The sequence below is a fragment of the Lepisma saccharinum genome, chromosome 1 (genome assembly GCF_977018435.1).
Source record: "Lepisma saccharinum chromosome 1, izLepSacc3.1, whole genome shotgun sequence".
Taxonomy (NCBI): Eukaryota; Metazoa; Arthropoda; class Insecta; order Zygentoma; family Lepismatidae; genus Lepisma; species Lepisma saccharinum.
In genome coordinates, this window is record NC_139229.1 from 201,243,178 (window position 1) to 201,270,834 (window position 27,657).

The 27,657-nt window shown below is 37.9% G+C and overlaps 1 protein-coding gene across 1 annotated transcript; it reads right to left on the reverse strand.

Annotated features, from left to right (window-relative positions):
* Window positions 1–4,238: 4,238 nt before the first annotated feature.
* LOC145991192 (uncharacterized) lies at window positions 4,239–13,727 on the reverse strand. Its single transcript, XM_083127080.1, has 4 exons — window positions 13,674–13,727; window positions 7,125–7,306; window positions 6,278–6,383; window positions 4,239–5,520 (listed from the first exon to the last, which is right to left on the reverse strand). Exons 2-4 carry the CDS (start codon window positions 7,294–7,296, stop codon window positions 5,394–5,396), a joined length of 405 nt encoding a protein of 134 aa, XP_082983206.1. The 5' UTR covers window positions 7,297–7,306; window positions 13,674–13,727; the 3' UTR covers window positions 4,239–5,393.
* Window positions 13,728–27,657: the final 13,930 nt, after the last annotated feature.

Genomic DNA, 27,657 nt, shown 5'->3' on the forward strand with positions numbered 1-27,657 from the left:
AATGGGTAGAAATGTTCTCGGGGCCGTAGCGAGTTTTGTTGCGCCTCCAAACATAAACCTGACCATTTTCGTCAGACGAAAATACTTTTTTGTCGCTCAAAATTACGTTCTGCCAAAATTCTTGATGAGCTGGTAAATATTGTAAAGAAAACTGATCCGTGCTTCGTGATGGAAATGCGTCATTGCTTCATTCTTTGCCGCTCGACGGTGCCGAACTGTTGCAGCATGGCACTCCAGTTTCAACTCTTGGCGAATCTTCGTTGTAGCCATGAAGGGATTGCCCTCGCTCATCTCAATGATGCCTGCATCTTCTTCCCTGGTTGCCTTCCACGGCCGGCCTTTGTTGGGTCTTCACTTCATTCCTTGGTCACCTTCTTCCTCGTAACACCGAATCCAACGCCTGACGCATGAATCGTCCACACCAAGGGTCGTAGCATGTAGTGCAGCAGATCCGCCGCACAAGAACATGCTGACTATCTTCTCTCTTGTAAATTCCGAAAGTAAGGCATGATGAAATGATATCGTAAAGGAACATTCGGACCGAAGGGACATGCTGCACGTGGCACATGCCTCTTGAAAACACCTTATCATTGGTGCATGTAGAGTTTCACGCCCATTCCGGTGCAGAAAGTTTCATTTTATAGGTTCCGTTGCAAGTGGCATGCTCAAGGCATAGATACGAGTAGAACTGCTGCAGGATCTCAAACGAAGCACCCACCGGGGCTCGAATTAAAGCCAAAGCGTGGTGGCAAAAGGCAACCGTGAAGTTACTGCATCTATTAAATTAAGCAGGTGCATGCAGATTTAAAAATATTGATAAGATAATTCAATTGAATTGAATTGAATTGTTGTTTTTTTAAGTCCACTTTATGCACAGAAAGGCTAATTGGGACTGGACCTACAGTTTATAGTGGGTTCCGAACCACTATGTTCCTCCACCGGGTATCGAACCCGGGACCCCTTGATTAAAGGTGACGACTCTACGATTGCGCCATAGGGGAGGCCCTAGTCCTCTTACGGAGATAATTCGTTCGGAGCAATAGAAATGCCCTATCAAAACAATTGGGGAATATTATTTTCAATGTGGATATTCTTCGGAAAATATGTTTCTAACAACAGTTTACCTAAATAGTGGGGACTTGGGGTGAGAGAGAGGGACGGAGTTGGAAGAGAGAGAGAGAGAGAGAGAGGAAAAGCACACAATTTTCTGTTCAGTGCGAACCTTTGGGATTGCTTTTTCCTAGCGCACCAAAAACACAATATGTATAACCCAAATACAACCCAAACCTTCAATGGCAAAATTGTGAGTCAATCACTCAACTGGAATAAAAAGTACGGATTTAAATCTAGGCCAGAAGATAGATATTGCGCTACCATGTGCCAAAGAAATCCACTTTGCCCGCGAGAATTGTCATGCCTGAGTGATATGTAGTTTACGTTAGTTGTGAGAGTTGCTTCAATTCCATTGCCTGCCAAGAATAATGATAGCGCTGAAAGCATAAAATACAGAAATGTGCATGTTTGGCGAGCTATGAGAAAAGCAGATCCTTGTGTTTTCTTTTCAAAATTTACTAATTTTATGTCAATTTTTACATATAGCCAATGGCGACAGAGGATGAATGATGCTTCAGGGAAATTGATGAAGATTGAAGAAACAACGAAAAAGAAAAACTCATTATCAGAGGCTAGGACCCAAGAACCCTGGCTACGCAGCATGTTATGATATTTAAATATATCACGGATTGCTGCTAAATCCATTCCTAGATATTTGTAATGAATGAACCCCCGCCCCCGCTACGAGAAAAAGAAAGACTATAGGATGTGAAACATTCACAATGTAATTGCATTGCTTTTCATTGCTCTTGGCTGTATTCCAAATGTAGTAAGAGATCAGCGATAAGTTAGATTTTTTTTTGTGGCAAGGTATAAGTGTATTTGAGCGCAAGGGCTACCTATTGCATCATTTATAAAGAGTAAACTTCGTCGTTACACTAGCACCAGGCACAAATGCATCAATTTCTATTTCGGTTATTTTACATCACTCTTCTGCCTCTTGAGTTAATCGCGATAATACGGATGAATTATCAATTTATAAAATTGTGACGGGACAAACTCAGTGATACATTCATGCCTGACCAGAGTTCGTATCTGGAACATATGACCTCGCTTCGTTAGAAAGGCTGGCAGAAATGTATCGGAAAAGTGTAGGAGCACCAAGAACCGGTTTCACCCAGCACAGACAATGAAATCATTTACAGCGACTCGCTGTGGCAGTGTTGCTCGTCACCCCCTCCCCCTCACTCGCAGATAGCATAGCCTTCTCAGCACGCACCTGCTGATGGAAGAGTGGAACCACAAGCAAAACAACCTGCGCAGACCCACGACTCCTGTGCACCGTACTCCCGCGAGGAGGGGCGGGGGAGAGTGGACCATGCTTCCTTATGGCCCGAACTGAAGGGAAGAAGGGAGATCTGCGCGGGTACTTTTCGTCCCAAGGATTTTTTTCGTTTTGGTCGATCTATACTTTTCGTTTCAGGCATATTCCGACTGGAAGGTTTCTGGCACCCATCCGCCCCCTCCCCTTCCCACCATGGTTAATAAATGAGACCCTTGCACTTTCAAAACCCTTATCGCAAGACAAAGCTGGCATCAATTTTACACCACCATACAATAAGATTTACACGGGAAACATTTCCCAACATATTTTCTTGATTCGGACTAAGGGCAAATTTAAAATAGTCAAAGAATTAAATTACTGAAAATATGGAAAAGCGCGATACCAAAATCTGTAATGAGTGCGAAGGGAAAATCGAGAAAAGGAAAAAAAAATTAAGTATAAAAGTATTCGAATAACCAGATTAAGAGAGAAAGTTATCACTGCTCGAAAAATGCAAATGAAAAAAAAAACGGGAATACGAATTGAAATATACGACAATCGGAAGTAGGCTGAAGGAAGCAAATTTTAATAAACGTGGAAAGAAAACATAATGAAAGGAGCGCTGGTTCGATTCGCGACGGAAGCTCATATTTGTTGTTCGAATCCCACTCTACACTGTATGTCCAGATGCATTTACACTTAAAACAAACTTCGTGGAACTTTTTCCAAATCAGATGTCGCCAAAATTTTAAAAACAAAAAGAATAACTCTGAAGGAAAAATGCCGAAAGCGTTATTGCAAAATGAAAAAAAAAATCTTCACATATTCGTTCGGAAGTGGTAAAAGAATAATAAAAAACTCAAGCATAAATGTTAATAACACTTGTTATTATTACCAGAGACATTCTCAAAATAAACTTCTTGTCCGTTAAAATCAAATCAAGAGGAAAGCAAGATCTCCACCCGGTCGCGTGAATCTGTGGCTAGATTCAAGAGTTGGAAACACTACGCTTCTCGCGAGCTGATATTCCTGGCGAAACTAGATGATATAAAATTCCGGGTTGCATAACCGTAAGGGGGGGGCGTTTCATTCGATTTTGAGTGTACGGCCTTGGGAAAAATTAGCAGAACGGCAACTGATTACGTCACCTTACATACTGAAAGTAGTGACCTCTTGAGCATGTACTGTGAACTACACCACTTCCGCCACAGAGTAGCAGGACACCATGAATATGATCATACAATGTTTAAGGTATTTATACAAGTAAGTAAAGTTCACGCTCTATACTTCATGAAAGCGCGGTATCCCATAAATAAGAGCAACTTAAAAGTACATTTAATTTGAAAGGTTTTTGCATTCGATGATATACGCTCAAGTCATGAACAAATATGCAAATCCCAACAGATTTAAGTGGAATCAAAAGAACGTGCCTGACACGCAGTGACTCCTTGTTTTGCCTCTTCACGAGTGTTTTGCAGGTCTGCTTCAATAATTTTGATCAGCCCTTGAAGTGAACGTTCTCAGGCGGAGACATGGTTGCAAGAGCCTTAAAAATAACTGGCAGATGTTCCTGTGGTTTAACATTTTTACAAGACAGCTGGGGGACACTGAGCGTAAATTTTCCATAGCTCCCCCTTTACTTCGAGCACATCTTTTGATATCATTTATAGTAAACATATTTATATGAGAAGTAATTCTCTAAGAAAGTTGTGCATGGTTGATAATGTATATCTTTGCAATTTGCTATTTTACTTGAAGCTTCGATCATCATTCTTATATAATTAAGACCTCTGTGGGCTTTTGCTTGCGGGTGTACAAGTGCGGAATTTTTAAAAATGTAAATAGATAAGTCCAATAAACATATATTAAACACGTATTTATTAATGACAAATTTTGTTAACAGACTAGAATCATATTTTCGCTTCTTGCAAGAAGCTACTTTTTTACTGATCGTGCATTGTTTGAAACCATTTCGAACTTACATTTTTCAACATATGTGATTAGAGCTAATGCTAATAAATAAATAAAAAAATAGCGATTTGTAGTACAATCTTACATGTAACAATGAAAATTGTTTATATATGTCAAAGTGGGCTTAAATTATGAACACGTGAGTCATATTTTCCTCGAGTATTTTAGTTTACTTTATAACTCCTGTGCTTAATGTACAACGGGGGAGAAACAAAGTCGTTTTATTTTTTTGAAATATTGATTAATAACAGTATATTATAGTAATAACTACCAGCTTTATAATAACAGTTACGAATTCTAGTATCTGTATATGGATGATTTCTGACGGCATTTCGAGAAAATTTATTAACAGCTAATTGCATTACACAAATAAGTACCATACTATAAACAACGCAACCGTCATAAGCTAAGGAATGCCATTCAATAGAGATTAATTAAAACCATTTGAGAAGTGATACAGATACCTCTGACAATTTGTATATTAAGGTATGAACATTTGACTTAGCAAAACTACATATTTTGTAGGTTACCCAAGTGAGGAAGCACCACAGGCATGTTGGGCGTGCAGTACATGAAGTTTAGAAATGATTAAACAAACAACATGTTCCAACTTATGAGTAAAATGGCAGTTATCATATTTCAGGAAGGGTGCAGCTATATTTGCACGTTTAAAAAATAGCAACCCTGGTCACATCAATGTTGGCAACATTGATTTTCGCTGCGACTTTGAAAACGTCAGTTTCAGCTGTATGTTTTATGATAGCTGGTAACTGTAATTTCAATAAAACAGCTTAAATTGACGAACTCCCTTGGTGTCAAATTCCTTGCGTTGTACTAGAGTCGATAAAACACTCACGACTGTCATGTAGCTTTAAATAATACTCATTCCTAAACGAAACAATATCTTCCGATATCACTTTCCGCAAATCTGGAATCGACTAACAAAAACAACAGTCACTGATCGAACAGCTCGTTGACTAGGAAAGTGTTAAGTTGTAACATTTAAAAAAAGTGAGATCTTTAAGTATGGGAACTGTTTATCTTTTCAGAACCTCAGGAAGCGAAGCAATAATTTTGATGATGAGGTGTCAATATCTTCATCTTGTCGTCTATGTTCATCTTCTCTTGTCCTCTGGATTTCGTTTCTTCCCAGTTCATCATCTTCTGGAGTTCTGCAATGGAATTACAAAAATGTAAAATATATAATTAACAGTAAATTCTTTTTCATTGTCGTCTAGTGTTAGCACATAAAATAAATTTCAATAAATTCCAAAACACATCGTCTTCTAAATAGTGTAACGAGTTAGTTACATACTCTGTGCATTTAATTTCTGGTGGAATTCAAGAAGTTTGGAGCAAGTTACATATGTAGGACCAGTAGTGATTAAACTCTGTGCATAATACAGACTTTGGAAACTGAAAAAACTGTATCAACATTTGGATACATTGTTAGATTTACTCGTCAGACTATTTCATTGATGCAGCCTTAGTGTCGAACTCATTTCCATGCAGTACACATTTGACTGCATTGTTGAAGACAAACGAGGGTCTGGTGTTTAGACACACAGACAGTATAATATTCTGTTGTGTGATTTGCGTTCTGTCGTCCATATGTGTTTGTGATTGTCCATTCTTTAATTTCATCTTATGACCATTCATCCTCATCTTTGTGATTAGCCAAAAGTGCAACAAAGCGAATTAAAACAAAGCAAACCAATTAATTGAAAGTCACACAGTTTGCGTGTCTGTAGCTTCAGATGAGATTGTGAATACATTTGATACGAGCTTTCTTCTTATTCTTATTGTAATAGATTGGCCCCCGTGGCATATTGTAGGAATTTGTAGCCTTTGCCACAGATTCACTGATTCATTTTTTTGAAAAGAAAAATAAATATATATGAAATATCCAAACTTAAATTAACAATTTACCTTTCGCTACTCAATTGAAGTCCAGAAGTGCAAAATTCTTCCAAGTTTTGCATTGAGCAACCGCTTGAGCAGCAATTCCGAGCCATTTCCCGTCTTGCAAGAACACCTGCGAATAAAATCAAATAACAATAAATAAGATATGCAATAACGAAAACACAATACCTACACAAAAACGTCACAAGTCCATCTTCCATTGCGTTACTCAATCAGCATACCTTCCGTTTTTGGAAGTATTCATTCATTCTTTCTTCTACGTTTGGGCCTAACAGCTTTTAAGCATTTTTCTGTCCATTATATACTATACATATAAAGTATACATAATTGCTTTATATAAAAAGTATCCGTCTTTTGATACCTATTTCACAGACATTAGATTCAAAAAGAAAAACGTTCCCTTTACTATTGTAGGTTAGACTTTCTTAAACTTGCTAACAAACTATAACCCTAGTTTTTCTTGTATGTACGCATTGCTTGCATGATAGAATTATTTTCCTGTAGTTTACGGTTATTATGTTTTCTTATGCTTGTAATAACCGTAAACTACAGGAAAATAAAACTATAACCCATCCGAACATCTGGATTGAAAACAAAACTTGGCAAATTTATTGGAAACTGAACCATTAAATTATGTAAAGTTTTATGCAAGATATTTCCCTCTATATTGTATCTTGGGCATTCCAGAATTATATCCAGCGTCTGCACTTATCCAACCACATTTCGATAAACAAATGTTTGTATCCACAGTAGTATTTTTACATTATGTTCCCTAATAGGACATAGCATCACATTACATCTCTTGCTAAGTTTATATGATATATGTTGATGTAGAAAGAGTGATTAAACTCACCATGTTCCATTGTCTGAGGCACAGTGTTGCTGCAAATCAGCATCAACATGTCAGAGAAATGCGACTCGCAGATTGCTTCTCTACGGTCACGTGGCATTGACGTCACCAATAATGAATTTAGAAGTATCAGGAATGCTCCAAGAAGAAAAAGCTGATGATACATGTGTGCCATTGTCTCCGTCCTGAAATACAAAATAAACAATGAGCTATATATAAATTTAAATTCGAATCAGTTCTTGAAAATAAGCATCTAAGTTGTTACAGAAAACTTTCTTACTGATTCCAGATAGAGATTATGTTCTCCTCCCCAACAATAGATTGCTATATTTGTGCAACAGAAAGCTTTACTTAGTTATCGAAAAACATACTGTGATTCAAATCCAGTTGTTTTCTTCTTTTAAAAATGCGTAATGTTACATTTCAAAACGTAATTTGATTTCCTTTACTTCTTTTTTCTGCAGTGTTCCCGATTTCTGTGATTTCATTTTAAGAAGAGCATGAACGAAATGTTTTGGAGCTTTGAAAACCGAACACATTCGGCAATAAAAACGATTTGGAACTTTGAAGACCGAAGACATTCGGTATTGAAAACGGTTTGGAACTTCAAGAACAGAACACACCTTGTATTGTAAAAGATTTGGAGAAACCGAACACTTAGCATGGGTGTATCATTGAGTTTGTCTCGCCATCATTTCATTCTTCATCATTGCAATGAAATAGGAATAAAGAGAATAGAGTGTTAGAATTATTTTCAGGAGGGCTCTACGTCGCTGCTTATCTCTATCCTTCGATCTCCCGTTTATCTTTCTCTAACTGCCTCTCGTTATAGCCTATATGCTATTATAATATAGGTTGCTAATGGAGATGGGATTTACTCTCTTTTCTCCAGAGCTTTCAGAATGGGAGGGGCGGGGGGTTGAGCTTGATGAAACACCTGAAACTACTCACGGAAAGAACATTGTAATGAATATATACCCCGGGCATGCCTCTGGAACCAAATGATTTTATGCCAATGTTTCTCACTTTGCTTTCGAAGATAATGTTCATACGGGTCTCTGTATAAGAGGATTTCTCAAACTGTTGTACGTGTGCCAGTACAAATCATGCAATTTTAAATGCTAGTCTTGAAAACTCCGTAACATTACTTGGTGGTACGCGGAAGTTTTTTTATTATTATTATTATTATTATAGGGTAACACACTACTGGATTGATTGATTGACTTGTGGTTCTAAGTCCACTTTATGCACATATAGACTAATCGGGATTGGCTCTACAGTTTAAAGTGAGATCTGAACCACTGTGCTATGTGCCTCCGCCCGGTATCGAACCCGAGACCTCCATGATTGCAAAGCCAACGACGTTACCACTATACCATTGGGGAGGCCTAATTTTGGTTTAGGGTTTGATTGATTGATTTCGTTTATTTGATTTCCTTTGTCTGCCAGTTCGAACTAATCGCGAAGATGAGGATGAGTGACGATATGATGAAATTGACGAAGGGACACTCATGAACACCCATGTCCAGGCCGGAATTCGAACCCAGGACCCCTGGTGTCGTAGTTCGCTGTGCTAACTACTCCGCCACGAAGGTCGGCTTTTGGTTTAGGGGTACGCCTGATCTATGAGGTAAGTGAGTTTCTTCAGTGATAATTGCGTTCTTTGCCGCTAATTTGAAGATAGAATGTACAGTCATGGACCCTTCTTGCTCGTAAAGATTCTATTGAAAGTAAATGGGATTGTTACAACCCAGAAGTGTCCGTGACTGTACTTGCTTACTTTCTTGCGTAAGCTGTGCTCGAAACATATTCACTTAAGAAACAATTCAGTTTGTAGGGCAATAACTGCCAAAATATTTGAAATAATTGCGGGTTCATGCTGACGAAGAGAACTCGCTCACAACAATTCATTTTCATTGCGTTTCTGTAATCAACAAGTATAAGCAGTGTTGCCGTTTGCGTTTGAATTGACCGTTAAGCCCTAACTGATTATACAGTCACGGACACTGCCGGCTTGTAATGAATACATTGACTTTCAATGGAATCGTTACAAGCCGGCAGTGTCCGTGACTGTACAAGGGCGAAATATTTAGATTCGCCTGCTCACGGTAAAGGGAGGCCAATTAACTCGTCGTAAAGTAGAGGGAGATCCAGTTGCAAGCACTTTAATTACCCAACTGCGTGATTCTCATTAATCTAAATCCAAACATGACTGTCGCAACAATGGTCATTCAGAGAGGATACATGGAAAAATCAACTACATAATGGATCATATCTTGTTTCTGCAATTTGCATTGTCCAGAAGGGCGGTTATTGGAACGACTGATGATTTTGCAGCGGTTCGAATTACAGTGGTTGTCATCTAAGTGTTTCATAGAATACAGTGAATTGCCCAGGAAATTTTTAACGGTTCATGTGACATGTAATTTACCCTTTTTATTCAAATTACTTTAATGTTGTAAATATCCAGAAATGTCATGATAATTGGGGTTTACATGCGAGAAGATAAGCATAAAAATCAAATTAACGTAAGAAACGTAAAATCAAATTAATTGCGAAAACAATACGTATAATGTCATTGTTTTAAAATGAAATTACTGCACAACATTCCCGTTCCATGTGTATTCCTTTCACTTTATTATTAATTCCATTTTATGCACAGAACGGCTAATCGGAACTGGACCTACAGTTTAAAGTGAGATCCGAACCACTATGTGCCTCCATTGGGTATCGAGTGCTTGGTCTCTTCATTGCAAGGCGTTGCGGTTACCACTACGCCAACGGGACCCCCCCCATTTGTAACTTTCGTAAGTCGTGGCTTAGAGGTTATTACGGCACACTACGACGCCAGGTGTCCCGGGTTCGAAACCCGGCCTGGACATGGGTATTTTTTGTGAGTGTCCATTCATCAATTTAATCATATCTACTCATCCTCATCTTCGCGATGAGCCCAAAATTGTCAGAAATGCGAGGTAAAAGAAACGAAATGAATCAATCGTAAGTGCTAAGGTGCCAATAAGTTAAGCTAGTTGTTGTTGTTGATTTGGTGTTTTAAGTCCACTTTATGCACAGTAAGGCTAATCGGGACTGGACCTACAGTTTAAAGTGGGATCCGAACCACTTGTGCCCCCACCGGGTATCGAACCCGGGACCCCTTGACAAAAGTTAAGCTAGTGATATGACACATATCCGGTTGGGAGGTGGGGATAAATTCCGTGTCCGGCCGTTCTAAAGTTCATAGCTTACTAAGGTGTCCCGGGCCGAAATGGTGGGAGCGGCTTGCGGAATGTCCATACCAAACGTTTCCGGAAGTTTCTGGGTTCGTAGAGCCTCCGAATTCGTTCTTGTGTCATTCCCGGGGTGTGAGGGTTGACACTTTTCTTCCATACCCAAATGCCAAAGGGGCAGAGTGGAGAATGCATCCTTATGGCCAGAGTTGAACGGGTGAAGGAGAAGGTGCGCGGAGACTGTTCGCAGAAGGTTCTTTTACTTGTGATCTCTCTAAAGTACGTATTACTTCTTTTTCTTTGCTGATGGTGTAACTGCGTTTTCCCTAGTTTGTCCTTCAAGTTGAAGGATGCGTTAGTTTCCTCGAATGTCTCTCTCAGTTTATTTCTGTTCTTGCGTTGATTCTATTCCGTCATTAAAAGGAACATAATTACCATTGCCGATAATCACTATGAATTGTTTAATTTACTTAATTCATCGACGCAAGGTTTTATTCACAATTTTTTTGCAAGTGCGTTGCCCTAACCTGCTCTAGCCCCAAAGATCTCAGTTGCCACGGTCAGTTTGCACAAGCGCTGATATGAAGATGTACCACTACAACTTTGTACCGAAGAGCTGTTGCCAAGAGAACTCCAAACTGTTGGTAAAAAACTCACTAACATGTTCCAAAGATTCGAGTCTGAGACAAACAAATAATATATCATGCAAACATGCTACAAATTATCTTTAAAAAAATAAATGAGGGAGAGGTTAAGGGTCATTTCTAAATTGTTTTCTTAATGAAGGATATCCTTGTGCAATCGTGCTCAGTTCGTGTGAACCATAAGTATTTTAAAAAGAAAACTATCCACAGATAAAATTGTTGTTGAAATCAGGGCTTATCGAATACTACTATTCACAAGAACGAAGACAAATTCTCTCACACACATTCTCATTAGGTCTTCTGCATGTTCAAAGGAATTTTGATAGTTTTAGAATGCATTGAATATGTCTACGTCGGAGTGATTGCTTGTTTAAATTTATAGAATGATGTTAGTTGTAATATTTGAAATTGGCTGAACTCCTAAACCATTAATGGGGTTATTAATTAATAATAAAATAATGGGCTCGACAGAGTTTATGATATGTGCCTCATGACAACATATGGAGGCAATCCCATTTTCAAGAACAAAATATAAGACAGAATTGAAAGAAGCTGACTAAATTGAAGTTCACCTTACGGGTTGTCGAGTATTAGACCCGACCTGCTGGACATAAATGTTTCTTCAGAAAGAACATTAACCTGGTGATGGACAATTTGCCCGACTAATATTGTTTTAATTCATGACTTGCTAAGAGGGTGCGCCAACTCTATTATGCCCCCTCTACAGCCATGAATAATCAAATTAAGTTTCAACAACTAAGCAATCTTCTTAAGGCTCGGCTAGACCATTAGCCTACGCCAGAATAGTTGCTTTTTAAATTTTTCTCTCCTTTCGGAAAACCGCTATGATATTCCAAAATGTGAAAAATTTGATCTCCTTATACTTCCTTCTAGAACATTCACGCGAATCTTCATATGCTTTACTTTCGCTCTTGTCTAGATATATCATAGTTTAATAGACTTACATAGCCACGAAGCTATTGTGGATGGAAGGGTGCAAGCGACGCACAAACCATGCCTAATGCCCATGTAAGCTCAGTGTTAAACGTCCAGCGCGACAGGGAGGTCATGCACCTACCTGCTATATAAGCATAGGAGCAATTACCTGGTGGCCTCTTTTGTCTAATTTTGTCATCGAAGTATAGGCCTAAGCAGGCACGTATATAGAAATATGTTTCGGGGAGGGGGGTCCGAACCAAATGTCTCAGGAATATTGATATTAATAATAATAATAATGTTTATATTGTAAAAAGACTGCATAGATATATAAGAGTGCATATTCATTACGTAGCTTACCTGAAGTTAATATCGGAATAATTTACATAAAAACCAGTGCCCTGGCAATGAAATTTATGTCAAATAGATGAATAATTGAATATTTATCGAATAACAAATATGATGTTATATGTAGTTGGAGAAAAGTAAGTGTCTGGTTAATATTTTATGCATATTATTTTGAGTAGTAGTGTACATAAATCTTCTTTGTAATGTCATTCAAAGTCGTATGATCCCAATATAATCTTTGTCTTTCGGGGGGTCGGGACCCCTAGACCCCTAAACGAGTATATTTGCATTATTTAATTTTTGTACTTAATAAGTCTTTCGGGTGTGTGGGTGGGGGGGGGGAGGGAGCGGACCCCTTAAGTACATCCTTCCTGTCCTTCAAAGCCCTATGATTCCAATATAATCCTTGTCTTTTAATAAGTTGAGAGGAAATTATACAAGAAATGCTATAATAATGTATTTTTCATTATGTAATTTTTTGTACTTGATAAATCTTTCGGGGGGATCCGGAACCCCTGGACCCCCCTAAATACGTCCTTGGGCCTAATCTATTGGACTGGTGATCTTGAGATACGCGTGCTAAAGGAAGCGTCGCCGGATTAGGCAAGGTGAGTGAGTGAGTGTGCCTTCCGTTTACAATCCTTACCTTTAGTCACATCAATAAACCTCATGTGGAGAGATTATCGATAATTATAATTTACCATTTGCATTATCACGGTATGATCTCTACTCTTCCAGAGGATACGCGGTTAGTAGAGCTACGGGATGCGACGATCAAGCATAGTCTTGTAATATAGCGGACGCTGTTCCTTCGGGGAGAGCTGAGACTAAATCTAGGCAACAGCGAAAGCAAATTACATCAAGATTCACATGAATGCTGTAGAAGGAAGTCGAAGCATATGTAATTTGTCAGGTTTTGGAATATCATAGCCATTTCTTGAAAGGAGAAAATTTGAAAACAGTAGTCTTGTCGTCGGCCAAAGGTCCAGACAAGCCACCCAGTATGACACCCCTAAACGCGGTGTGGCACATTCCATTCGTCCTTTGGGGATGTTCAAGCCATGCAGTGCGCTACGCCCGGAAATACACGAAGACAGCCGGAATGACACGAGCAATGAATCTATAGATCCTCCAGACTACTGAAAATTGCACATGATGCTTCCATACGTTTCTATGCGGCACACTGTAGTGATTGTTGCACCACTTGACTTCACAAGGATTATAAACGAAAATTCCTTCTTTCAGGGGACGTGGTACAGAACACTTCAGTTGACTGGCACAGTCGTCTACGACAACATGTCAACACACATTGCACAAGTATACATACACATCAAGTAACAATAGCACAAAATCTAAAATACTTTTCCATTGCTGCAAATAGTTTCTTATATACTGACCTCTATGAAACCAACGAATCAGCAGCAACACTGTTGTCTGGCTGAATGTTTCATTGGGAAGGAATAAAGGACGATTTGCAGTGCACTCTTATACTGTTATCGCTAGCCGTCATCTTGAAGGGGCTGGAGGGGCGGGGGTAAGAGGGTCAGGCCGGCAGGAAGCAGTAGGTCTGCCACGTGACGACGAGACTTACAACTTATCGAGATGCTGACCTCTTTGACTATCTTGCAGACTGCTAACTTTGAGCTATTTTTCACGCATTCAGGCCATTTTTAGGGCACTCATCAAATAGGGATAAGACAAACTTCTTAGGCTGTCCGTACACGATTCAATTATTATTAAAACATAGTATTCTGGACAATTGAATGGCGTCGAACAACGTTCTACTAGAAAATCTTGGAAGGTCTGAAATTGCACTCGTACACAATGAACGAGACATTTGACAGCGATTGCACATTTTACCGAAAGGCAGCAATGTGAACGCACGAAAAATAAACAAACAGAATTGTCGTAATCAAGAAAATGTTCAAAGGAACATATACATAAAATACTCGAAAGATATATGGTGTATTTTCTCAGAATTATAAATGTCATCTAAGAAACCAAAAGAAAAACTGTGCGAACAATTGATAAACTTGTTGCAATTTAGCCTAATTTAAATTTCATACAAACATAACTTATGGCTGGTTGACGAATCTAATTTATTATCACATCACTAATTCCTGCAATAATATAAATTATTCTTTGTTGTACAATCGTAATTAAATAAATACCGACAAGAATGTTACGCCATTGTTTGTTTCTTACAACCACATGTTTATACTTCAGCGTTGCTTTCTCTTCACCAGAGAACAGAAAGAAATAACAATCTGTGTACCTGAATGCTCTTCTTGGATAATCGATTTCAATAGCACATGCTCTGATTAGTTAGTCTATCTTGTTATTTAGAACCACAAGACTTCTTGAACGTTAACCTTGAATGCATGAAGAAGAATGACGTTTCCTCTGACGTCACATCCTTCACGCGTGGAATTCAACGTGTTGTTCGAGGTTCATTTGATCATGTACGGACAGCTTAAGTGCGAGTCAGTGTAACTTGTTGAGAATCTACAACTGATAGGTTATTCGTTTCTCTATTGATCTAGGGAGCCCTGTTTCTTTTAAAACCCACAGAAACAAATGCAGACCTTATAAATAAACAGATGGCGTTGCTTATTTTTGATCCGTTTCGTGCTACATGAACAAACAATTGACGGTGTGATCGTTAAAACAAAAGTCAACAACTTCGTTAAATGTTGAGAGTAATATATTATCTGTGAATTTGCAAGAATGATATTAATGCAGTGCAGAGGCGTGGCGTGCATGTAACCGGTGTTACCGCAGGTAACAGCAAAATGTGAAGAAATTAAAAAGTTTTTTTTTTTCAATAAAATAACAACATTGTTAACAACGTTAACCGACAGTGTTGCAGTCGAGTGTATATTGCAGACGACATTTTTTCTTCAGCCGACAGAAGAGAAGAGGCAGGCCGTTCCGCTACCCTGAAGAGGTAACAAGAGGAAAGGGTGCCAATGCAAGGGAAGAGCGGGGAAATACTTAGAGGCAAGTATGCTACGGGGTTATTCACATGCCTGTTTAGGGGCACAGTTACCTGTCCGGCTTACCGGATCAGCAAGTGTTGTCACATTGGATTTCGAGAATAGAGCTAAATCCCGCCTAAAACGGGGATACTATTTCTCTCAAGCAACTAGAGCTAGACTGTAAAGCCAAAGCTGGATTTAACTACAACTGAGACCGTTTACGTAATAGACGAAAAGATAAGTATCTTCTTGATGCGATTCGTGATTTGGACAAACCTTGCTCCAAAAAACATAGTTGGTAACAGTAGTACGTATATCTGAACTTCTCTTCCACCGCTGGAGGAGATTAATTCTGTCGTCCGCTCACTGTACAAACGTCAAACTGACCAGAGAAATGTGTGGTTCTTCTTCCCCTTTCCACCTCTTTGCAAAGAAATAGAGATGATTGACATGGCTCCACTACTATTCACTGGATTTTCGCGGTAACCCTCCCATGACTGGTAGTTCTTTCTAGGAGTGATTGTGGCTAAATCACCGAGAGGATTGAATAATAATAATAATAATAATAATTAATACACAAAAATCTAAATCAAAGGCATATTTTTTTTTGGGGGGGGGGGGCAAGGGTGGAGATGATAACGTCTGATGGCCGGTAACAGTTTTGAAAAAGTCACGCCACGCCACTGATGCAGTGATGGTGCCAGAGGGGAAGGAGGTTTGCCCCCTTAAATACGAAAATACGTTTGTCTATTCTTCAGATTTCGATATGCACTAAATGCGACTTCCACCCTTCTGTGATCCCCCCATTCAATTCTTTTCTGGCTGAGGTTGTTTGAGTTTTGGAAGTTGGAAACTAGAAGCATTGCAGCAAGTACTCACAAGATATAAGTAACTTTTTAAAATTTCTAAAGTTCAAATCTTGAAAATAAACGGGTTAAGAGAACAATCAGAAGGATTGCAGAGAGCGCCATTCAAGTGATTCACTGGGGAACAAAACAAATATTTTATTTTGTGGCATAAACTTTAATAACAGTTTCAGCACACAAAACAGCTGTGATTTCCAATTGTATGATTGGTTCAGTTGAATTGACTCCAGTTATAAAAATAAACACACCATGGAAAATGTAGGAGGTAAAATTACTCCACGCTTTTCTCGGTAATATCAAAATTTGATAATGGACTGAAATTCCCATTAAGAAACTTATTTATTTATTTGTAAATTATTGCTAGGCAACTTATGAAGCATTGCTAGGCAATATATCTCTTAATGTTGAATTTTGTAGTATAACTAAGCGATATGCGTTTAATGTGAATACATTGGAAATATGAGTTCCTCACGTAGTAAGTGTTTCAAAAACCCAAATGTTTCTTGCTCTATATATGTGGAATACATTGTCTACCATCAGAGAAGAAATATCATGGATGTAGTGAGAGATTTGTATCAGGCTTATTTTGCCAAAAATCTGGGACAACAGAATAAAAAATGGGTCCCACATATAGTTTTCAAAACTTGTTTGGAATCACTTCGTTATTGGGCCCAAAGCGGACGAAAGGGACTCAAATTTGGAGTGCCCATGACATGGAGTGAACCAAAAAATCATGTCAATGATTGTAATCACAAAAAGAAATATTAAATTGTTGTTGGAAGTTCATTTATATGTATGTCTGATGTTTCAGCCATTTTGGTTTAGTTGCATTTATTTCATAAATTAGAGCCAATTCAGGAAATAAATTATTATATCATTATTCAGCAGCATGAAATCACCCTAAATTAGCTCTCAAACACTGTGCCGCAATTTCACTGTTCTCCAGTGTTATCGATATATCATTACAATACGGTTTACAATAGTAATATCCACAGTGATTTGATAACGGAAACATATCTTAGAATATCTCCAGTGAGCTATTTCAACGAATCCCATACGGCTTGTTTATGGATTAATACATACACAAAACTATTATTAATAGTAATAATAATAATAATAATAATAATAATACTTAGTATCCATTGTCCCTTGCACTTAATTTCTATTCTATTTTGATAAATTCACTTCGCTTTCTTTTATCTCTCCTTCGCAACGAATAAGATGAATGGTGAATTGATGAAATTAAGGATGCTGCAAATGCGCAATTACATTCATGCCTTATTAAAACCTAATACGCTAATCACTAGAGTAAAGATTAGTGAGAAAGTTCGCCTCGGATTTTAAAATAGTTTAGTGTAAATTTCAGAACTATGTAGGCCGAGGGTAGTTTCCGAGGGTATTCGATCTCACCACCGAAGTTCTCAGGTTCGAGTCCTGGTGTGTGCATGAATGCTCTCTGTGAGTGTCACTTAATCAATTTAATTTAATCATTACTTCCTTATCGTTTCCATTAGGCAAAAGTGGCAGAATGCGACGTCGAAGAGCAAAACTATAAAATACAAGAAGTAGGCTGAAAGATTATGATACATTTTATAACTAATCAGGTCTTGCAAGTCTTAATTACAATCGTAAAGCCAGACATTCAGACGTCGGGCAGATTGACAATACAAATACATACAAACAAGTAGGGGAACCAGTTTATTGTCATCGGTTTATTCCACCCTCCAAACGAACAAACGAACAGGTGAGTTGTGGAAAATATTCCACAACTAGTCGATAGCCCGAGAGAATCTATTCATCATTGGTAGTCAGGAAATCTTCAAGTCTTACTTCAAGAAGAGACCAAGTTTGCATGGAGAAAGTGAATATTTTATTGAAGTTGAGTTCTGATAGGTTCTACCGTAAATCTGTATGATTGTACACATAAAATTGTTTAAATCATGAATTTTTAAAATTAATATTCTTGATTGATTGAGTTGGTGTTTTAAGTCCATTTTATGCACAGTAAGACTAATCGGGACTGGACATACAGTTTAAAGTGGGATCCGATCCGAACCACTATGTGCTTCCACCGGTTAAATTAATATTATTTTCTTATCTAACATCTTTACGTCGTTTTCTCAACACACAGATCTGTGGAGATTGCCTGCTTCTGGAATCAAGCACTCAATTTCTTAGTTGCTCAAGCCGGCCTTCATGACGAAGCGATTAGTGTTAAGTTATACGAAACCAAAGGTCCCCCCATCTTCGAATCCTGGAAAAGTAAAAGGTGTATTATTGTGTTCGTTTCACCATCATCCACCATCATCGTTGCGATTTATACAAGAAGTAAAAATGCGACATAAAATAAATGTAACAGAATGAAAGATAATATACTTAGCGAAAGAAAGCTGACAGCTACAAGATCAAAATCTTCGACACTTATCTAGACGAGATCAGTTCCTTTGAAATCGGTGCAAGACCCAAACTTTCCGGCTTTGTTGAAGATGCAAGAAAATTAGAAAGTTGTTTCATTCAAAAATTTATCTTATTGCTTTATTATTCAGGCATTCCAAAGCTGGAGACTGTCTGATTATCATTAATTATATTAATGTAATTATTATATATTTTATTTAATGTGCAAGAACTTAATGTATTCGTATATTTCTCTTTCACATTCTTTAATGCGATATTCGATATGAAGTCGAGATCTATAGAGATCTATCCAGAAGTCTCGTTTCGTTTAGGTAGGATGCCTAAACAACTTGCTGTAAGATAATTCCCCTCAAAACTCATGAAGGGGCAGACAACCTGATAACTTGTTTCGAAAACTTTGAAAGCGGGCCTTCCCATCCTCCAATCTATTAACACATTTCAGGCAACTTCATTAATTAAGAATAGAAAGTAATGAGTAATTTACAGACTGACAAGTGTGCCAAATAGTAAACTTAAATAAAGAGTATGCGAGAAAGCGAGATGTTCTGGATTGGTCTTCTCTCCTTGTAAGTTTCACTTCAGAAACATAATTACACCACTGCGATAAGGTGAATATTTCTATTCCTCCACACCTAAACTTCATATTTTTGTAGCTTCGGAACATATTTCTTCTGCCTATTCCATTCCATCATTTCCAGTCCATAATTCCAAAAGCCACCCAATTAGAAGTTCAAAATACATGTTGCTTTCTGTTCATCAACTATACCAATTGAATGTTGGGACGAAATCACCTTCTGTGTTCCAACCCTCGCTCTGACAACTCATTACGCGACCAGGAGGTCCTGTGGCGAGTACACCGACTGACAGCAGGAATGGCGTGTGAAAGTGAAATGCATTTATTAATTTTTGGAACGTTCATGCAGTGAATAAAAATATAAAAAGACGATTTCTACAAACAACCTTTCTCCGTGCTGAGGTAAAATTTGAAAACTTTCTCTGGGACGGTTCTCGAGATAATCAAGACTAAGGCTCGGAAGTTGATGACCCAAAATATCTAAAAAAAATACCTATAGAATGACCTTAAAATTATCAAAAAAGGACGATTTTTTTTCAAAAAAATAACTAAAAATACTTTTTGCTCTTAAAATGAAAGCTTCATTTTTCATAAATTACAAGAGAGGAGTGCAATATTTCTACAAAACTCGTTGTTTCCTGGTTTAAATTACCGAAGCAAAGGAAATAAGTGCTAATGTAGTTTTCTTAATTTTTACTTTTACAGAAAATACACCACAAGGTTTTTCTGTACAAGTAATTTACCTTTTAGAGTGGACATTAGAAGTCACAATAGTCGGTCAGCATATGAAAATATTGTGTTATGCGTGCGTCAGATTATAATTTCGTGTGACTAAAACCACAGCAAAGTATTTCAAGTTTTGCAGTGATCACATTTTCGTTGAACGGAGTACTTGTTAGGAAATTTAAATATGAAACTTATGGTAAAAACAACAGGGAATGATCAAAAGGTAACCTCAAAAATGTTAAAAAAAATGCAACAAAATCAACAAAAAATACTAGAAAATCATCTAAAAGCCAAAAAGCCCGTAAAATGCAAAACAATGCAAAACGGAAACTATGTTTTGTGGTTCTAACTGAAGATAAACTGACTATTATCAGGTTTAACATTGTCTTCAAGGCTTAGAAAGAAAATATGACTTTTCATCAACTTCCTAGCCCTAACCATGACCGAAATAAGCTTAAAAAGGAGAAAAATGTGTTCTGGATTGGCTGTTCTGTTCTGGTTTGTTCTCACCATTTCTATTTTTCTTATTTAAGTAGCTTTTATGACTCTGAAGAATAATTGTAACGATGGGGGATTCATGAGGATTAATTCCCCCATCCAGAACACGAATCAAATACAGGAACCACGGTGAGCTTCGGCCACAGAGACAGCTGTGACCTAAGGACTCAAATACCGGCTGATGAAGACGTTTGTGAAAGAGTTGGCAATGCTGGTGTCGTTAATAATTATCAAAATTTGTAAGATTAATTTGTTGACATTTTGAACTCAATCTTTTGCCCTTTGCGCAAGGGAATTTATTTCGGCACTGCTTGGAGCTGTAATTGTCTATGGAACAATGCATCGAGTGCGTAGTTACGCGGGAACCGTAAAAAAACGACAAGAAAACTTATAGGAATGCCAATTTGATGTCCATCAGCAATACTTCAATTTGAACGACATTTTGGCATTTGATGTGTTTTGACATGCTATAAAGTCACTTTTCTACCATTCCTGGTAGATGAGGATGAAAGGAGACCACAAACACACACATGGACAGGACATACAGGTTGTGGGTTCAGGTGCCAGAGCCTCATTATCCTGCAGAAGTGCAGGATTGGAAAAAAGGTCGACACTCGAGTGCCTTCCGAATAGGCCACCCCTGAAATGGAAATCCATTTTTATATCAGATCTAAGGTCCTCTCCTCATAATCGATTACATTATCTTATTAAACTGATCTAGAACATGTAGAAATATCATTTGAAACTATTATAGATTTATTTTTGCGTATGATCAAAAATGGAGCTCTCGTTTAGAAATTGATTGATCGATTGATTTGATTTATTTTACATAGTTTTTTTGCCTCTTTTAGTTTATCGCGAAGATGAGGATGAGTGATGATATGATTACACTGATGAAGGGACACTCATGAAAAACCTGGAACCCATGGCGATGCAGCGCGGTGTGCTACCCACTAAACCACGTAGGTCGGCGAACGGTGCTTTCTTTCTGGCGGTAGGCAACGGTACGCAGTGCCGGCATCTTTTTTTACGTGCGATAATGAAACTTATAACATTTTTTGATCATATCACAATATGTTGACTAGTTCTTAAAGAACTACTTCCAAAGAAGTTTCCTGCAGCAAAGCTACATCATCCCAGCTGGTGGACAATTGCAGCCCAATTGAGAAGAGGAATCTGATCGCAGCGCTACAAAGAGTCGTCTCTGATGCTTAATTCTGGGAACTCATCTTTCCTTGCCGAGTCCCTCCCGGCAGGCTAATCATCGCTAGTTCTCAGCAAAAAAAGAAGAAGAAAGAAAACAGAAAAAACGAATAATAATAATAATAATAATAAAAAAGATTAAGAAATGAAAAAAATAAACTACTTTCACACTAAATCTGAATCTGAGGGAACCGTAATTCAGAGAAAACTAACGCCCTGGTTTTTATTAAAAGACACCAGGGCATAAAGCGCATACCCTCGTATTTATGCGGGAGGAGGCGGGCTCGTCAGGCGGTTCCCTTCTTTATTTGGCAGTAGTTCTTATTATTGACGCAAAAACAAAGCTATTTGAACTTTTCTTTCCAGAAAAAAGCACTATATATAATTATATATATCTGTATGTCTCTCTCTTTCTCTCTCTCTCTCTCTCTCTCTCAAAGAGTTCCGGGTTCGACACCCGGTGGAGGCACATAGTGGTTCGGATCCCACTTTAAACTGTAGGTCAAATCCCGATTAGCCTTACTGTGCATAAAGTGGACTGAAAACATCAAATCAATCAATCAATCAGTATACATATAATGATACTACGTGTACTGTGACAATAATAAATAAACGAAAGTAGACTTCATTCTCTTCAAATTGACAATCTAACATGGCCATTACGTAAGGATTTTTCTTTAACGTAGCTGACGAGTGTACAAATATGGATACATTTCTTTACTACTTTAGATGTTTTGTCGCCTTATCTCTGCAACATGCGCAGTATTGCGGAAATAAACAAATCATCAAATGAATGATCCTTGTTTAAAAAAACACATGGACTCTTGATCTTCAAGAGAAAGAAAAGCAACGATGTGTATATATGTTGCACTAAAGCTGAATAGAGGATGTGACGAAAGTATTTTATTATGTCGTACTCCTCGAATGTGTAAGTCTGTATAACTTCCTGCAGCTGAAGTATCCTTGGCCATTTAATCAAAGGTTAACTCTTTGCTGGCGATAAGTCTAGCTGAGATTGCGGTAGCTTCGTATTTAAGAGACACGGAACAAGGTTCTTCAAGGACATCTGAAGGATATTTTTGTGTAATTTTTTCTAAGTAGTAGAAAAATACCTTTAGCTCTGTCTTCAAAATACCAACCAGTTCATATGAAGATATTCAAAAGTTTCGAAGTTTTGTTTTAAGTCCACTTTACTCTCATATAGGCTAATCGGGACTGAAGCTAAAGTTCAAGCGCCTTGTGCCTCCCCCTGGGATCGAATCCGGGATCCCTTGCTTACAAGGCGACAACGTTACAACTGTGTCACGTGGAAATCCCTGCAAATATCCTCATTAGCTCTTGCTAAATCTCCAAAAGTTACAAATTCAAGAGAGGTCAAGACACAATACTCACACCTTCGTTATAAAGAGCATCTCATTCATGTTTGGAAAAAAGAACAAAACTTTGTATTTATATTTCGTCTTATGCTCAGCTAGGCTTATTGATTGATTGATTTACCTAATTTTAATTTCGCTTGTCTGCCACTTTTGGCTAATTGCGAAGATGGGGATGAATAAAATGAAATTGGTGAATGGACAATCACACACACATGAAAAGGACACACCACAAACCTCACAGAGCTGTTAAGAGTATAATGATGGCTAAATGTTCTAGTCCAGATTTGACCTAACAGTTTATATTCTGTGGCTTTGTTGTCATGATGTTGTGTTGTAATGTACATGTTGCACAGTTGAAAGAAATCATTATTTTTAATAAATTACTTGTTTATTCAAGAACATGCAGTTTAATTTTAACACTTGGCAATGCCACAGAATATAAATTGTTAGGTCAAATCCGGGCTAGAACATTTAGCCATCTTTACACGCACAAACAAGAGGATTGCACTACCTGCGAGTCCAGATACCAGAACCTGGTTAGTCTGCAAAATGTCGTCTAATACGTGGAAGTGAGGTTGACATTTTGGTGCCATCAGAAAGGGTCACCCTTATCCTCTTGATTAATCGGGAGAGGACCTACAGTTTCAAGTGGGATCCCAACCATCGTCCAATGTGCTTCCACCGGAAATCGAGCCTCGAAGTCCTTGATTTCCAGGCGACAGCGTCAGCCACTACGATGTTGCTTTGAAAATACCCTTTGTTTTGCAAACCTTTTGGTAATGTTTATTTGAAATGGATATGTTCATTACGAGTCGTGTTTTGGATTTATGAAAGGAAACGCGTGCTTAAATATTATTTGCATTGCTAGGAAGTGCTTATATGTGTAAACAAATTTATTTCTAGTTCTGCAAATGCTTCCAGCACCGCTATTATTTTCTATCCTAACTAAGCACAAACTGTACTCTGTAGAATTCGAATTCGCGACGTTTTGATTCACTATTGAATTCTCAAAGATCGGAATTTGTTGGTTTTGTTCACGATGATGTCTACATTTAAAATTCCTGCTTCTCATTTCGAAAATTTGTCTGAAACAGGTTTTGGAGGACGGTCGCGAGCTGAATGGTTAGCGCTCTAGGTGGGATTACATCTTCGAGTTTTCGTATTCGCGAATATGCTTGTTCATGTAATTCAAAATCTCCAACATATTTTCTCGTGCACACTTGCTTGCTGACACATGCGCCGTGTAGGACAACCCCTAAATTGGAAGCAACTGTACACGTTCGCTCTGAAATAAATTTTAGTGCGTTATTTTTAGACAAAATTGTGTCGACATGGTGGCACATGCTGACAATATTGCAGTTCAAGGCGATTCCTTACGCACATTGACAAGGCTACGATCACAATATGTCAGAAAAAAACACGACATTCTATTAATTTATGCCAGGAAAATTGCGACATGCATGAAAAATATCTTTGTATGTTATGCTGTATTACCTTACTTTATAATATTTTTCTGTCTAGAACAATTTTTTTCTTATTCCAGCTAGAAATTGTATGCATAGGGTTTAATAAAGAATTATGGTAACGACATGGATCCTTCCAAATCACCTATTTCATGTTAATTTCATGTAAATAATTGAGAGTCTCGATTAATAATGTCACAGGAGAGATGATATTCAGTACTTAGTTTTTGCTGGTAACTTACAATATAATTTCAAAGGGAGATTGGTCAACATATAATTTGTAATGTTCAGTCACCGGCGATAAAAATGAGACACCTAGTTTCTGAAATATTCGCTTTCCTGCGAATTATGTGTTTTGCCTAACTCGACGACGCTAAGTGGATTTTAATAGACAATTTTAAATGGAACTTTTAACACGGCAACACGGTAACGCTTTGCAGGGAAGCGAGAATTTCAGGAAATAGGAGATCCATTTTTATTGCAGGTGACCGTACAAGCACCAATATGCCTGAAGGGTATTTCCTGTCAAAGTCCTCAATACTTCAATTGCTACAATCAATAGCCAGCATAAACCACTAAAGAATGTGGAATATTGAATAATTCTACGTTAAAAAGAAGGAAATGTTGTTGCTGTGGGCTATTACAACTTGCTTTATCACTGTAACGTCATACAATATGACACAATTGGCGCTCGTCAAGTTTATCGGCAAATAACGGGCCAAAACTCGATAGCTGATAACGTTGGCTAACATAGGATTGTAGATGTCTAAAGCTCCTGTCACTTTAAGCATTTTGGCCTCAATGTATCTAGGTCTATCTTATATAGTTTAGGAATGGGAAAAGTCAGTGAAAATGTTTTAAAGAGGGCATCGCTCTAGGTTCTTGTTAAACTTGTAACAATATGTAAAATACACCGTGTTTTCCAAAGGTGCTTTACAACTTCGAAGCCACACAGCACAACTTGTAATTGACAGATAGGATTATGCTTTGTTGTAGGTGATTCACCAACGCCTAAAGTTGTTATTTTTGTCAGGTATTGAATAATATGGTACACAGCCACACTGGGATTTAGACGTGATAGATATCCTGACAGGACATTCCCAGCATGTTGGATTGGAAGAGATGGTTCAATTGCCTAGCCTCCTACATCCCCTGATATACAATCCTGGACTTCGTTTTGTGGCGCTATGTCACAATGTGTACAGCTCTCCTGTCACTGATCTTGATGATTTGAAGGCCAGATATAGAGCGGCCATTTCCACAGTTGACACTGAAATGGTACGGAGTTGGAATTTCGATTAGATGTCGTACGCGCCACCAGAGGTGCGCATGTTGAAGTGAACTATACTCAATAAAACTTCATGTGTTCGTAAATCCAATGGGGCATGGTATGTTTCTTTGTGTCGGTTAAAAGTTGTGTTGTATGACATGAAAGTTGTAAAATACATTTAAGGACACCCTGTAGAGCACTGCACGGGACAACTTACGATCGCTCGTACTCGCTCGAGTCTCTCGCCTTCGAGCGTGCTACACTCGAGCGTATGGAATATCATTTTAATCGTAGACACGTACATGTAAAATACCCGCCGTCAGTTTCAGACCACAATCATCTATTTCATTTTCATGTATCACTCTATTGGTAAGATAGACTAAACTACATTTTAACATAGAGATAATGACTATGTTTACTTAAGTTTTAATTTCATTGCATCTTTCACTTCACGATCAATATTTGAGGGCCCACTATCATAGAAAAATTACAGTTATACGCGTACTACTTGGCTTCGAGTTCATGCCTCTCGTATTGCCTGGCTGTTCGGGTGTTTTTCGCTAGAGGGAAGAAGTTCTCAATTACGTACTCTATCTAGCGTCGTCCGTGAGAACTATTTGGCGCTTGAGCAAAATCCTCTCACTGCAGCACTGTAATGTAAAACATACAACATACAATAGAATAAGGGCCCTTAATTGCTCAATATACGCATAGGTTGTTTGTTAAAATCTTAATGCTTTCTTTGCAGTGTGCACTCACAAGTATACTTTACTAATGTAAAAAAGTTCAGGTCATTTAGATGGCCATGATATTTTGGAATGTTGTGAATCAAGGCCAATTTTGTTTTGTTCAGAATCAGGATAAAATCTATAGTTTTATGAATCTCTTTCCCTTAGGCAAGCTATTGTGTAAATAAGACTCTGTGATTGGCTGAATTTTGATCTTTAGATGGGAATTTTAATCGTTTCGATTCTTCTTCTCCTATCTTCACTCTTATCATTAGATTTGAGCTGAAAAGAAATTAACCCTTACGCATAAGTGCAAGGGTAACACAGTTGCAGGAAATGAAGGAGACTTACGCACGCATTTAGCACGACTAAACAAATTTTGCTTCATCAGATCTTTCATTGAACATTACTGCAATATTGAATTCGTCGTCCTATCCGAGAGAGCAAAGTTCAATTGAATTATTAATTGAAGCTAATGATTTAATTTAGAATTTTAGCAAATGTTTGCACAGATAAAGATAAATATCATAACATTAATGGCCGATTTCGCATTTCCTCATAAATATGAATGATTTCTATACACTACTGTGCAGACTGTTTATGCTAGCTGAGCTAGTTTTGTTTAATTTCGTAAGTTAAAGTTCAACTCACTGGTAACACTAAATATGAAGAGTTCGTAACATTACAGAGTTCTACCTACGACTGTGTTATGCAACTATCGTTGCCGTGTAATCAAGTGGTCTGGTGCTCGATATTCGGTGGAGGCACATATTGGTTAGGATCCCACTTTTAACTCTAGGTCCAGTCTAGATTAGCCCATCTGTAATATCGTTGACTCAAAACTCAATACCATAGGTGTGTTGTATGTACGTACACACAACATCTTTAAACATACGTGCAGTGGAACTTCTCTACAAATGGATACCAATGGAATGTAAAAATGTCCGTTATTGAAAAAAATAATCGGAAATGAACTCACAATGCTTTAACCTTAGATCGACGTGCAAGAAACTTACTTAGCTAAAGGAGGCCCTTACAATACCACACATTGTACTTTTATTGCCAGTGTCACAGATATTTTAACATTCACTAAAATTAAAAAGAAACACATTTATTTTGCATCAATACCTTCTTATGCTTGTATGGGTGCAGTTATATAGCAATTATAATAATTACGAAAATTGTCATGGTTAATAAAAAAGAACAAATTATTCACTGTCACTTGCATAAGTGCCCTGTCGGACGCCCATCTCAAAGGGGGAGGAAGGGCTATCAGCCAAAACG

Coding starts and splice junctions, on each gene's coding strand:
- LOC145991192 (XM_083127080.1), bottom strand. CDS start 7,296: ATGGCACACATGTATCATCAGCTTTTTCTTCTTGGAGCATTCCTGATA. Junction 6,384..7,124: donor GCCTCAGACAATGGAACATG/GTGAGTTTAATC, acceptor TTTTATTCGCAG/GTGTTCTTGCAAGACGGGAA. Junction 5,521..6,277: donor CTTCAATTGAGTAGCGAAAG/GTAAATTGTTAA, acceptor ATTCCATTGCAG/AACTCCAGAAGATGATGAAC.